General features: G+C 41.8%; 1 protein-coding gene across 1 annotated transcript in view; it reads right to left on the bottom strand.

Annotated features, from left to right (window-relative positions):
- CTNND2 (catenin delta 2) overlaps nt 1–15,671 on the bottom strand; it is an 861,592-nt gene that overhangs the window by 321,930 nt on the left and 523,991 nt on the right. The window contains exon 9 of the mRNA XM_084850586.1: nt 1,123–1,375. Coding sequence (XP_084706712.1) covers nt 1,123–1,375 — 253 coding nt within the window. The remainder of the gene's footprint in view (nt 1–1,122; nt 1,376–15,671) is intronic.

Raw genomic sequence — 15,671 nt, 5'->3', positions numbered from 1 at the left:
TCGTTCTCCTAACTGCATCCACTGCAGCCAATATTGTTTTTTCTCTCTTATATCTAATATACAATTTTCATACACTTCAGCCAAGCTGTTACTACTAAGCAGAGTCTTAATGCATGCAAATATGAGTTTTAAATAACACTACATCAATATTTCTGTGTCTTTGAACAGATAAACACTGAATGAGCATCCATGAGGCTCATAAATGACATTTTATCCTTGCTAATCTAAGAGGAGAATAAATGAACAAGGGTAATTGTTATATTCCCAGGTTGAATATGGAGATGCCATGAGTAAAAAACAGAAGTGTTTGCTGCTAAACAGAGATGGAATTCTACTACAGCCTATGAAACCACATTATTCAGCTTCCAAGTACAAACACAAAAGTTTAACATATTAAATATACTGTGTATGTTTAAGATTCTAAGTGCCTAAAGTTTATAATGAATGACTGTTTTTACCCTGCACACTGAACTTTTTGAGGGTCTATCTTGCTTAAGAACCATGAAAGTCACACCATCTGCCAATGGAAGTCTTGTATAAATCAGTTACATATTTTTGAATAACACTTGCATATTTTTAGTGATTTCAGTGATTCCAGTAATACCAGCTCAAGTAAATTAATTTTTTTTTTAAGTAATCCCAGTTCAACTCCAACTGAATGTCCATATAACAACAGACCTGGAAACATTCTTTATCTTAACCCAAATCTCTGACCTAGCAGAACTGGTAGCATTTTACAAAACTATAATTTTTCTACAAACATTAAAACAAGGTTATGTTTTTTCCTTTTACTAAAGTCACCAAAATAAGCAAAAAATACAAATGCAAGCTTCTTTAATTATTAGATCAAATACAGTAATGTGTTCATAGAAGTAGTTTCATGGAAGATTTAACAGAAGAACACAGTAATATGTACTCATCTTACTTTCTCATTTTGTTTTTAAAAAGACAACTGTACTGAAAAATTCTAACAAAAGAACAGTTGAATCAAACAATGAATCTCATTGGCCAATTTGTTTGGCTTATTAAATAACATACTACACTTGTAAAATATGGAGTTGGTTGCAAATGTAGACCTCTTTATGAGTTCATAACTGTAGATAGAAGTAAGGTTTCACCCACCTGGGATCTTTCTGAATGCTATCAATTGAAGGTGACCTAGCCAAGGTTCCCTCAGGTGGGATGGCTGGCCCAGATTTGCTGTATGGCGATTCAACAGAAGGACAATACTGCAGCTGTCGGTAGGGGTCTGCGTAATTGGAGGCTGGGCCTGCTGCATAGCTGGCCCTCTGGAAGGTCGCTGTTGCATTCTGTGTGCCGTGTTGACTGCCTGTGCGCTGTAAGGGTACGGAGTCGACACCAGGGGAAGATGGGGCTACGACAGGAAAGTAGGGACAAAGTAAAAAATTGAGGACCTGTTCACAGAAATGGTTAACCAGGTCTAGGCAGAGGAAAAAAATACACACATATAAACAGGGGTTTGAAAAGAATGAGAAAAAAAGAACATTGTCATACCTGAAACCATAATGAAATACACACTTCAAATAGAAATTTTAAATAAAGTATATAATATTTAGCCTGAGGTATATAATATTTAGCCTTTACCATATTAAAAAACAAACAAACACCTAGCCACAAATAAGCATATAAACAAAACCAGAATCTCTAGGCACTGCAGTGCTCCCTTCTGCAGTATCCAGTTTGGGGGTCTTTGAAAAAGGCAGAACTGCTGCTTAGTAACTGTAGCCCTGCTTTAGGGATGCCATAACAGATAAAACATTTTAAAAGATTAAAATGTATATATAGATGTCTCAGCATCTCCATTCTGAAGGCCTTCTCTACTGTGGCACCTTGGTTGTGGAATGACCTCCCCTTGGAGGCCTGATTGGCGCAGACGTTGGTTTTGTTTCAGCGCCAAGTTAAAACATGGCTTTTCACCAAAGCCTTTGAAGGCTAACTGAATTCCCTAAAGTTGCACACTGTTTTAACTGTTTCATTGTTTTAGATGTTTTAAACTGGTATTAGCTTGTTTAATGGTTTAATATGGTTTTAGCTGTTTAAATTATTTATTGTTTTATATAGTATAAATTGATTTATATGTACGCCACCCTGAGATCTTAATAATATAGGGCAGGATACAAATGTTTTAAATAAAATAAGTAAGTAAATAAATATTACACAAGATTAATGAAAGCAATGTATATACATTTCATTTTTTAAATGTTCATATCAAAGCTTCATATGTCCCAGCACCATACTCAGATGGATACCTCCCTGCAGAAGAAGTGAATTACAATCTACTGCAGGGTATAAACAGCACCAGTATAATTAAGGGTTTGTCCCCCCCCCCCATTTATTCATATAATGCTTGATCTTTTTATTACACTTACTTCGAAGTAAAGATGCTTGAGGCGACGTGCTTTATTCCAAGTAAGAGTCAGTTCACACAACTATTCTATGGGTTTCTTCTCCATTTATTGTGATGGGCTCTTTTTGTCATCACAGATTGACAATATTTGCGCTTGTGGAGGAAGAGTCATGGACCACATCAACATGAATCAAGTTTAGAGATGTAAAATTTCCAGAAATTTTGAAGCGACAGGTGGGGGCAAGGTTTCTTTCCGGAAAAGACAGAAATTTGGGGGGAAATTGAAAAATAAGCAATACTTATTTATTGCTGGGAGAATTATCAACAACCTCCGATATGCAGACGATACCACCCTAATGGCAGAAAGCAAAGAGGATCTCAAGAGCCTCTTGTTGAGGGTGAAAGAGGAGAGTGCAAAAGCTGGTTTGAAACTCAACATTAAAAAAAAAACTAAGATCATGGCATCTGGCCCCATCACTTCCTGGCATATAGAAAGGGAAGAAATGAAAGCAGTGACAGATTTTACTTTCTTGGGCTCCAAGATCACCACAGACGGTGACTGTAGCCATGAAATTAAAAGACGCTTGCTCCTTGGGAGGAAAGCTATGGCAAACCTAGACAGCATAGTAAGAAGCAGAGACATCACCTTGCCGACAAAGGCCCGTCTAATCAAGGCTATGGTTTTCCCAGTAGTAATGTATGGCTGTGAGAGCTGGACTATAAGGAAGGCTGAGCGCCGAAGAATTGATGCTTTCGAACTGTGGTGCTGGAGAAGACTCTTACGAGTCCCCTGGACTGCAAGGAGGTCAGATCAGTCAATCCTAAATGAAATCAACCCTGAGTGCTCATTGGGAGGACAGATACTGAAGCTGAAGCTGAAATATTTTGGCCACCTAATGCGAAGAGAAAACTCTCTGGAAAAGACCCTGATGCTGGGAAAGACTGAAGGCAAAAGGAGAAGGGAACAGCAGAGGATGAGATGGCTAGATAGCATCACCGATGCAATGAATATGAACTTGAGCACACTCCGGGAGAGAGCGCAGGACAGGAAGGCCTGGCGTGCTGTGGTCCATGGGGTCACGAAGAGTCGGACACGACTGAACGACTGAACAACAACAACAGATTTAGGGGGCAATCCTATGGCCGCTAGTCAGTGGCTAGACAGCCACAGGATTGGCTGGTTCCCATGAACCGACCTCAGAGCCCATGCTCTGAGGTTGGTTCTTGGAGAACTGACCTGCACCCCTTCCTGCGCCGCCTCGTAGGCAGCCCAGATTGGCCCTGCACTCTGCTCTCAGAAGAGCAGCGTGGAGCAGGAAAAATAGGGCATTTCTAGGGATGGACCAGGGGGTTCAGAAGTGCCGGTATGACACTTCCTGTGTGTTGTCTGGCTTCCCCACCCAGCACTCCGAGGTCCCGTGGCTAGACAGCCAAAATCGGCTGTCTAGACGCGACACCAGGGCAGCGGGAGTGTGGAGGAGATGCACTCCTCACCACTCCTCTCCTGGGTTTGGAGGCGACCATCGATCCCCATAGGATTGCTCTCTCCAAGTCACTTTGCTGCTTTAGGATAGCCTTCCCCAACCTGGTGCCCTCCAGATGTTTTGGACATCAGCTCCCATCAGCTTGAGCTAGCATGGCCAATGGTCAGGAATGCTGAGCATTGATAGACCAAAATATTTGGAGAACATAAGGTTGGGGAACCTGATTTAGGAAGAAAACCAGCATTTATGTTCCCAAAGTTATATTCTGTATAACTTAGTTTGCTCATAAAATTATCATTAGGTTTTAAAGCATTTAAAAGTAAACTCAGTAAGTTCTAATTATTGTCTGAATAAACTATACTTTTACATTTAATATACCAAATATGATTTTCGGTTCCTATATTATATCTGACCAGACAGAATTTCAGCAAGTTGTCCCTGAAATATCTGAATCATTCTAGAGGCTGAAAGGAGTAGGAAAAACTGGAAGCAGAGGAAGACTGGTGTACAGCATCTGTTCCCTGTTTGTAAGGAAGTGTCAGGGTGGACACTGAGCCCATAGAATCCCAGAGTAGTTCTGATTCTGAGGAAGGGCAGTCGCTCCTGGGAGAGGAGCACGCTCCTCTTTCCCAGGGCCAACAGCTGACGGAGATTCCTCCCACCAGCATTCCTAGCTTAGATAGCAGTCCTGGGAGTGACAGAGCGCGGGAAGCAGACTTGATGGACGCTCAACGCCGATGCAGAGAGCGGCGCCAAATGGAGGGCGCAGAAAGGAGGTGTAGTGCCCGGTTGGCGCACAAACAACGGCTGCACCCAGAGGATCCAAGGGAAAAGGGGAGGGACTCTCCCTAGTCCTTAAGTTCAGGGGTCTGCCAGTAATACCCTTTCAAACGGGGACCAACTGTTCCAACGTAGGGCATAGGTACTCTGCTGCTCATATCTAGTTGCTAACAGTAGAGTTGTTAAGTTGTAAAAGAGGAATAAAGCTTTGAAAAGAATCCATTTGTCTGTGTCTGGACTTGGCTACTGGATTAGACTGAGAGAGGCCTCCAAGGAGCCCTTGACAGGAAGTTTAGGGAAATTCCTAAACCTGTACCTGTTTGTGAGGTTGAGCTTAGGGAAATCTGATCTGAAGGAAAAGCTATTGAGATTTTATTTATCTAGGAAAAACTCAGCTTAGGAATGGTAAAGAACCAATTTAAGAACCTTTAAGCAATCTCAACCTGTTATTTGAAGAGTGGCATTTTATTCACTCCTCAAATAATTTCCCTTTTGTAAATAATTTCCATTAATGAAATCTTATTTTTGTTCATTGTGAAAGGTTTCTCTAGTGGTAGTGTCAATGCCGTGCCAATGTCATAGGAACCAGACTACTGGGTTTCTTTTAGGTAGAGGGTTTATTCTAGCATCAGCCGTTAAAAGGTTTTATAGATGAAGCAGTACTCCCTAGTGGTGAGGTCTAATTGAGAACTTTATCAAAAACTGTGGCAGTGAGTTCTATAGGCCCAAGCCTCAAAGTTAATTTAAAAAAAGAAACATAGGTGGGATAACCCACATATGCTTTTGTCACATCTGGTGATAGTGGCAGAATAAGCTACAATGTTTTTTTCAGATGTGAGTTTTAGATTAGAACTACATTAATTGACTGCTACATCATGTAACCAGAACAAGCCCAGAAGCACAGGACTCTATAGAACAAAACCCAACCTGTCAAGAATGCACATTTTCTTCCGTATTATTATATGGTGATTCTACTCACAAGTTGGGAAACTGAGATAACTTGCAGCATCCCTAAATGTCTATCACTAAAAGATACATTAGAGCAATAATTGTAATAAGGAATAGAAGAAATAAGTATGCTGGGAATCTTACAGACAGGATTTTAAAAAAGCATTTTTCCCACGGCTTCATTATTTCCAGAAATTTTACATCTCTAGTCTTTTAAAAAAAGTCTTATTACTACACAGTTTTAAGAAACCATCTGAGGGGAGTTAAAGCTGAGTAACAATATATAAATACCTTGTCTTAAAATTTTAAAAGAAAATATTTCATAATCCAAAGCTCTTCAATTTTTCCAGTTTTTTGGAAACAAACAAAAACGGTCCTTGGAAAAAAACAAGGGAAAAACAGGGTTTTTTTCCTTATTGTTCCAGGTTTTTTCCAGGCCTTCACACCTCTAATCAAGTTCTTGGCTTAGTATGCCACCACTGAGCTTTCTAAAGAACTTCTAGTGGTATAGTAAATCTTTAAAGCTTTATCACAGATACTGTCAAGTTGATGAAAAACTTGTCAAAAAACCCCACCCCAATTTAATTGGTTCTTGGTGGGTTTAAGATTGTAGTCTTAAATAGCCTAACATACATTCTGTGCTGTTCTTATTTAAATGGTCTTGGTTTTTAATTTTTTTGAAACAGTAGTTAACCAAGGATGCAATTCTGCATATTTACTTGGAAATGAATACCATTCAGTGCAAAAAGACCTATTCCAAAGTAAACATGCACGGACAGAGCAACAGTATAATATAATTCCCACCGGTGTCCCTATGATTTACCTACTGCTTCACAGCAAGACTCTCTTGAGAAGCCCAGCTTAAGCCCAACCATAAGTAAAATAAAGGAGAGGAAAGGGAAAAGGGAGTAGCGTTCTGTCTAGTTCTCCTATAAATGAAGTCTGACCACATTCTTCTGCTCACATTAAATTTGATTTTTGGCTGAAAAGGTGAAATGAAATTTTCACCTTTGATGAAAGATCCAGGTCTGGGAACACAGGTATCTGACAAACACAGGGAGGGAGGGAAGGTATGGCTTGGAGAAGGGCAGAAAGGGTGCTTAAACCTTTCCTTGCCCGACACTTCTCCCTCATACTGCCTTCCCTCAGCTGCTTTTTTCCCCACTTAGGAATCCCAGAGAAGCACTGTAGCAGCTGAAAGAAAGCTCTGGGGAGAGGAGTGCAAGAGAGAAGCAGCAGGCAGGGGAGGGTTAAGTATATTTTCTTCTGTTTCCTTTCCATCAAGTCATGTCCTTTCCCCATTACTTTTAGAAATGTTTATAGAAGGGACCCAGGTCCTATTAAACTTCTGGCTTTACCCTTAATGAACAGTTATGCAACCAAGGTAATGCCAATGGAGTTTCTTCTTGTAAGGTTACGGGGGGAGTAACCTATATTACCTCACAGCTTCAGAATTGGTACAAATTACGAAGCAACTTCCATTTTATTATAACAAATATTTGATAACTAAGAGATAATTAAGACACGTGAACAAAAGTATATTCACTCTTATGTGACTTTCAGTGCCAACAGAACATCGGGGATTAAATTCCTCACTGTTCAATTGTTATCGTCATATTAAGCTCATTTATAATTGTGTCTGTCATTTTTCTTGAAATTATGCATTTAGGAGATGCACCAGATCTAGCTCTATCAACCCATGCACCCACAAGACTTGGAATTTCATTATACAGCTGTAATCTGCTGATATGAATTTTCACCAAGCACTGAAAAAAGTTACAATTAACTATACTTTACATCCCTATTTCTTAAATGTTCCCTGTGACCTTTAAAAATACCAGCTACTAATTAGGGTACAAGCACATATGCAACGTTTCTCATCTCATCTTGAAAGAAAGAAAGAAAGAAAGAAAGAAAGAAAGAAGTTTTTTATTCATAGTAGTTTAAGTTCAGTATTCCTTTTCTCCATGCAATTTTCATTGTGATGCATATGGAACAGCAAGCTGAACTACAGAATGTAGTTGTTAATTATGGCGATGGTTATGATGGTGCAGTACTGAAAATCTGTTGGTTAGTAGACATCCAAAAAGAATGTAATGATATCAAGTTATATTGTCTGTATTAGGCCTTAACAATACTCACATACACTAATAACAAAGTTGGAGAACCCATGCCCATCAGTAGTGGATTGAACTGGGTCCACCCAAACACAAGGTAGATGTTTCTGTACTCCATAATATGCTGCAAAGTATTAGTTCACACATTAAAACACAAAAAATAAAGGAAAAAGAAAAAAATGGTCTGACAAGTACTGAACATGCTCTTTGCCTATCAGAAACTACAGAATGTAAAAACAGCTGAATATCAGCTGAGAAGAAGGGAAAAAAGAGGAAATTGTGGGAGAATTAGTTTTGTGGCGAGGGGGATTAGGGTTAGGGAAGTGTGTACTGTGAAGCTAAGAGTATCTTGGATGTGTGCACGTTAGGATCAGAGGAAAACCATTTTCTCCAGTCATAAGCTCCCCTCCAAGGATGCTTTCAGTTGCAAAGGGGCACAGTTCCTAAAAACTTCAGAGTATCCTAGAATAGTGTCTGTGCACGTGTAGCCACACTGTGCCCATTTCTTGACCTCAATTTACCCCCTCCAAACTCTAACATACAGTGTGGGCAGTGGGGGGAGGGGAGGGAAAATATTCTTGTCCCTACTCTGGGGCAGTTCACATGACACTGCAGCACATCATGGGTTAATTTACTCTTGAAGAGCTGCAGTGCGTGCTGGCTGCCATTATGAATATGCAACCCCCAAACGGGGGTTGGCATATCGTATGAACCTGGCTAGTAGGGGTTGTTTGAGGGCTAAACAACCCTCATATAACTCTAGAACAGATCATGGGTTATGCGAGGGTTGTTTAGCCATCAAATAACCCCTGCTAGCTGGGTTCAGCATGCATTGCAGCGCCTTGAGAGTAAATTGGGCTGTTGTGTCGTGAGACCCACGTCTCTGTATCGCTCTGGTTTAGGCTAAATAGCTTTGTGCACACCTAACCCTTATCTTCAGCAATCAGTCTTATAAGAGAGCTTTGGCTATGGGGCGGTACAGAAATGTAATAAATGAAATGAAATGAAATTGTACAATGTAGACTGCTGAGGCTCAGGGCTAGGTGAGCTGAACACTACTTATCTAGCCCTGGAGCCCAGTGGTCTCATACTAATGGGCTAATGGGGGAGTCACCCAATTCTTTGCAGGTCCCCAATATAATGACAGATTATATCCAGTGAATCTAAATAATATACAGGTGTGTAAAGCTAACGGACATTTACAACACAAACATGTTTGAATAGCAACAGCAACTTCAGCATACAGGGGACTATGAATCAAAATAAAGACATACTAAATCTCCAAAATCATTGTCTCCTGTCCTATTAGTATTTTTTTGATAATAGTATTTCTCTGGTTATTACTGTAGCTCAGCCTTCCCCAACCTGGTGCCCTCCAGATGTTTTGCACTGCAGCTCCCAACATTCCTAACCATTGGCTATGCTAGCTGGGGCTGATGGGAGTTGAAGTCCAAAACATCTGGAGGACACCAGTTTGGGGAAGGCTGCTGTAGCTGCACTTGGTGTATAGTCTTGTACATTTAACCCTTATTGCTTTCAAAGAGACTTGCACACGCAATTGTATTCTGGATCATGACCAGTGAATGAGCATGAACACCCAGGAAATAATTGGGCATCACACATGAAAAATTACCCCAAAGTAGAGGTGGTTTACAAAAACATTTTCAAGTTTTAGGAAATAAAAGCAAGAAGCGTCTACACTGAGCCCCAAGGCCTTTTGTGGAATATTGGGAAAATGTTGCTTACTTAACTGCTCTAAGTAATTAAGGATGCAATCCTATGCATGTTTAGACAGAGAATGTCTTACAACTCCTAGCATTCCCCAGCCTACATGGCTGTCTGGGGAATGCTGGGAGTTGTAGGATGTTTTTCTGTCTAAACATGCATAGGATTGCACCCTACCTCTCTTAATAGAATATCTGCAATGAATATGAGAGTTTGGAAACAGCATACGAACAAATGAAATCTCGCCCACGAAAATTCACAGAAATGCAGGGGAATCCTTGGCTGAGGAGCAGGGTGTCTACATCAAACTTTTTACTCAGGGCTGGTGTGGTAGCTACTTCAATTCATCAGGCATGTTTCATATGCCCTCGTGCCGGTTATATGAGGATAACAGCAGCAGCACAAACTGAGGGAGTGAGAGTTCCTCCCACTGGCTCCACCATCTGCCCCATGTTAACTTTCTTTCCCCCATTTTCCATCATTATTCGCCACGCACAAAGCATTAAAATCAATGGATTAACCTAAAACTGAAGTTTATCTGAAAAACATTATTCCTTTGGGCAGAGGATTTTGCTGAAGCTACAGTAGGTGTTGGGAGAATTCAAGCTTGCACGACTTACTTCATTATTAATTATTATTATTTTACTAGAACCCTGAGATTCACCCACTAGACCAGGGGTGGGCAACTTGTGGCCCTCAAGATACTGTTGGACTGCGACGCGAGTTGCAGCCCAACAGTATCTAGGGGCCACAAGTTGCCCAGCCCTGCACTAGAACCAAGCACAAAACTGTAGCTGGGGGCACAGCCAGATTCAAAATGGTGGTCAACAGGCACAGCCAGTTATCTACCACAGAAATCTACACTTCAGTTACTATAGGTCAAAGATTCTAATACAAAACTGGCCAGCAGAACTGCACAGAGACTCGGAGAAAGCCAACCAATTAGTACTCATATTTACAGGCAAGGAACACCACAGCAGAGAGAGAAGCAATTAGCCATGTCAAATAATTTTGTTACTTGTGATTTTACTTGTTAAAAATATTGAGAGTCAGAAAGCCTTGCCAAAGTACTTACCTTATTTCCAGAATAGACAATCTTTATGTACCTTCCAGTTGTGTAACTCTATTGCTTTTCAATTAGTTTAGTTCATCTGTTCTTTCCCCACCCAATACTAGTTCATGCATTCTTATCCCCATCACCTGTGTTGATTTTTAAATCAACACAGGAATTATTAATTCCTCTCCCTAAGAAAAATATGTTCATTTCCACCATGGTTTTTAACAGAATAAATTATTCCCTTCTCATTTTTCCTCCTCACCTCATTTTTTTAAGATTCATTTTAAATTAGAAGAATCTCTTCAGAGCACAATCCTAAGGGATTTCCACTCTATAGTTGGAGGGCTTTGAGACTGTACTCCTCCTTCTATCCTAAGCCCTAGCAGGCAGGGTGGGAGGAACAACAAAGGTATTTTCACATCCCGTACCTGCTTTTAAACATTTTTAACTAGATGAGCCCACTCAGCCAGTCTAGCTGACCTAGCTCTCAGTGGGTGGAGAGGGGAAGGAGAGGCTATGGTTCCTCTGTATCCATGAGCCTCTGCATTTTCCCTCCCCATCTGCTGAGGGAAATGGAGTGGCTTGTAGATACTGAGGACCATGGTCTCTTCTTCCCTCTGCCCTCCACCCTATTTTCTCTCAACCTGATTCTCTTCCAATATAGGTGTTGCGACCTTGGAAGATAATCCACTGTGTGGTGCTTTCCATGGTGGCTGCGAGGGGTGGGAATTCCACACTCAGATTTCCCTCCCCGAGGGCATAATTGCATCTACAGCCTTGGGGAGGAAAATCTACACTATGTTATGGTCCCTGGGATGCCCTCCCAAGGATCATAAAAGTGCTCTGTCAGCTACTGTTTTGCATGTCAAAATCAAACATACTCTCAAGACTCCATCATACTACAGCTGTTCCTTCCTCTTTATTGCTATATCTCAAGGGGTGAGAGGGAGAGAATTGCCCTAAACAAATCCTGGCCAAAACATATTTATGTTCAGCCTAGACACCACATTAGCTAACACCACCACAACTGTAAGAAAGCAAAACAGATCAGCAGATAGCACACATTTTAAAGCTAAGGAATTAAAAAGAACTGGTCACACCTGGGATCCAAAGGCTGTGGGTTGGAAATAGCAGGCTGGTGGTGGCCTATGGAGCAGTCAAATTAACCCCTAAATGAGGAAGGGCTGGGTCATCGTTTGATTCCATTTACTGTTGAGGATTTTTATGGATAGAAGAAGGTATGTATTTGGGGAGCTACAAAATACTAGCAAAACACATCCAAGATGGTGAGCAGGAGCAAATGGAGGGCCTGTGTACTTCAGGAACCACTGGGAGGATACCATGGATTTCTCTCTCTCCACTTAGGCCCTATCTTGGAGTCTGGGACATGTAGGGGTCACTGCATAACCTTCCAATTGCAGTGCCTTTTTATTATTTATTACATTTCTATCTCACCCCTCCTCCAAAGAACTCAGGGTTCTCCCACACACATTTTATCCTCACAACAACAATGTGAGGTCGATTAGGATGAAAAATGGTGCTGGCCCAAAGTCGCCCAGTAAGCTTTATGGCTGAGTTATTTATTTATTTTATTTCATTTCATTTCTATACCACCCAATTGCCGAAGCTCTCTTTATGATTTGAACTTGACTGTCCCTAGTCCTAGTCTGACACTCTAACTACTACACCAATTTCTACTGTCTTTACTGGTTTCATAAAAATGAACAGCACTCATTCACACATGGAACAGAGTAAATGACTACATGCAAGTACACTGCTGGGAGGGGCAAGGGCTCAACATAGTCTAAACATCCTGCCAACTGTAATCCATTTACTTGACCCCATATAAATTGGTCAATGAGAATGTCTATATACAATGGACAGATGCATCAAGTTAAGGATCTTTTACCAATACTAGTGATTGTTACTTCATTTGTGCCCTCAGGGGGGAGGGGATCTCCAGGATACTAATATGATACCTGGGTGCAATAGGCAGGATTCATTTCATAATATTAACTTAAGCATAATTGTCAAATTGCCACATGAAATAGCTGAATTAGAACTAATAATAAAGTTTAATTCTATTTGTTTGACCTTATATAGAGACAGCTTTTCCTACTAAAGCTGTTAATTTACTTGCAATATTAAGACTGTGTTATCACCCATTATTACAGTTGGAAACTGACATTGTGCTTATTTTGCATACATCTAAACATTAATTGAATAATCACCGACTGTGCATTTCTTTGCCACTTTAACCCCATTGTTTAATCCCAAGTAATTTCGCCCTTCTATACTTGCCAATTTCATCTGATGAAGTTGACTTTATTCCACAAAAGCTTGCGCTACAATAAATCTGTTAGTATTTAAGTTGCAGCAAAACTTTGTTGTTTCTTTTATTCTAGTTAGCAAACTGCACTCAGCAACTGGGAAGACAAGACTTTTAATTTATTTCAAACTGCCAATTAGATTTTATAGTAGGAACAATAATATTTTGATACCAGAACTTATCAAAAAGTATTGTAAAGGTAGAAATAAATCAACAACTTTTAAAACTGTAAGGATGCAATCCTATGGCTCCTAGACAGCATCGGGAGAGCCATAGGATTTTTCAGATTCCTGGATCCGATGTCGGAGACAGCACTTCGACCTCAGACCCAGGAGTCTGAGCTCCCCGCCCCTACCCCTCTCCCTCGCAGCTGGTGTGGAGAGAACCATGCCAGCAACATTGGACAGGAGGGAAATGGGGTGGTTCTGTGGACAGGGAGGGGAGAGGACTGGGGAGGCCGGCTTACAAAGAATTCTCTGGTTCCCCCAGCCTCCTTCTCTCCTGCTCTGCAGAGCCCCAGCTAGATGGGCGAAAAAGCCCATCTAGCAAAAATGCAGAGCAAGAGGAGCGTGGAGGCGAAGATGTCTAAGCATATCTAATCATGGTGTGGGAAAGTATCAAGATCTGAGCCTTCCCACCTGGGGTGTAGTTATACAAAGAAGTCAATATCCAAGTGAACAGGCTTTATTATGCTAAGCAATCAGTCCATCAGCAATTCTTATTACAGACTTCGTCATCTTTGCAAAAATCCCCGATTACACTGATGCAACTCTAATAGTTTATCTTGAGACCCCTTTAGGGATGCACTACAGTTGGACAGACAGTTGTTGTAAAATACTCGCAGACTTGCAACTAGGGATGGCGGAGAATTCTGCCACGAATCTCACTGAGGCCGAATGCCAGTGCATTCAGCCCCCGAAATCCGAGGCAGAACGAAGCCCCCCTTCCCCACTGCTCCGCAAAAGGCGTGCGAAACGGAGCACCTAACTGGTGCCGTTTGTGCTGCTTTGTGAATGGTGGCCGCATCTGCGGCTGCCATTCGCTTCACAATTTTTCCCATGATAGGCTACGTAAATACTTACGTAGCCTATCACAGCTAACGCAGGGACACCATTTGCGTCCCTGTGGAGGTCGTGATAGGCTATGTAAATATTTACGTAAATAATGCAAATGGCGGTGGCTACGGAGGCCACCATTTGCATCCCCTTTTTCCCCCCGTGATAGGCTATATAAATATTTACGTAGCCTATCACGACCTCCTCAGGGACACAAATGGTGTTCCTGTGTTAGCTGTGATAGGCTATGTAAGTATTTACGTAGCCTGTCATGGGGGAAAAAAAGGGAACGCAAATGGCGGCTGCTGTAGCCGCCGCCATTTGCGTTCCCTTTTTTTCGTCACGACAGGCTACGTAAATATTTATGTAGCCTATCACGGCAAAAAAAAGGGACACAAATGGCAGAGGCTACGGCGGCCGCCATTTGCGTCCCTGCGCAGCTCAGCCGACGCAACCGCTGTGGGTGGCCCTGACCGATGGCTTTGTGGAGTTGCCGCAGAGCGGAGCCGGCCGGCGAGGATTTTGGGGGGAGGGACGAAGCGCCTCCCCCCCACTGCAGATGTCATGAAACAAAACAGGTAAATAGTTTCGTACATCCCTACTTGCAACACAGACCCTGAAAGTCTTTCTCAGATCCAGCCTCAGGGAGGGTCTTCCCACACAGAGCTCCAGTGAGGGGATAATTGGGTGGAATGCCTTACTCCCTTGCACCTTTCCTATCTCTTTACTTTGCGTCTCATTCGTGCATCTGCCATGCTCCACCACTCCCACGGCAGGAGACATTATGGTTGGGCTTGAACCAACTGATTAGATTGCCCTTGGGAAGGTTCTTCCCTGTTTCTGTCTGCTTGAGCTCCCTGAGGCTCAGGTTCCTCCCACTCTGACTCTGACTCTACTTCCACTGTCTCTGCAGGGAGTCTGGGCCCAATTCTGACAGAAGGGGATCTTTGCTGATGGGAATAGAAAAATTGTTATGGTACATCCTTTATGCACCAAAAGGTGAAATCTGGTACATACATAATCTAACATAAATTTATTACTAAATAAAGTCTGGTAATGGAGCAATTTTATCCCTTGAGGCTCAATAGCATCACGTCAGAATTAGCAGCCAAAAGCATAGAGTGAATGGAATCTTGGGCTGGTAGAAGTTTTGCCTTTGTGTGCTTGAGGGAACTAGAAATGTATCTGTGCTTAAGGAATACAAGCTGAATTTACTAGCATAGTGTGGGGTCTAGCTCCAGTGCAGCTGTGGGCCATACAGAATCTGATTCACACTTATCAGAGCAGAATGATTTAGAACCCAGTCCAATCGTGGGAAGTTCGGGGCGAGAGACTCTGGCTCTGCTTAGCTTCCCATGTGATTGCAAGCTGAAGGAGGGTGATACTCACTATCAACCACAGCTGCAAGACATGGCCTTGAATCAGATCTCTGATTTACAACCTGAGAAATCTTCTGTGGGAACTGTGCAGGAAGCTCCGCCGCAGGGGAGGGGAGCTCAGGAGTGTCCCCCAGGTTATGGAGCCAATTGTAAAGGGCGGAACAGAGATGCCCCCTTCAGATGTAATGTTCGTTTATGGGTCAGATACCCCTGCCAGGAGAGACTGTCAGAAGGCGAGCTTTAGCAGCTCCTCTCCTGTATTTATGCCAGTACATAAACTGAAGAGCCTTTATGTATGTATGTATGTATGTATGTATTTACAATATTTGTATGCCGCTCCATATCTAGAACAGATTTTGGAGCGATGAACACAAGAAATAAAACAGTAGAAGTATAAAAAAATTAAAATACCAGATTAAAATTATGCTA

This window comes from Heloderma suspectum, chromosome 4, assembly GCF_057233095.1.
Source record: "Heloderma suspectum isolate Gila_16-S chromosome 4, 16-S_ref, whole genome shotgun sequence".
Taxonomy (NCBI): Eukaryota; Metazoa; Chordata; class Lepidosauria; order Squamata; family Helodermatidae; genus Heloderma; species Heloderma suspectum.
Note: the sequence above shows the minus strand (reverse complement) of the source record. Positions and strands in the feature narration are given on the sequence as shown.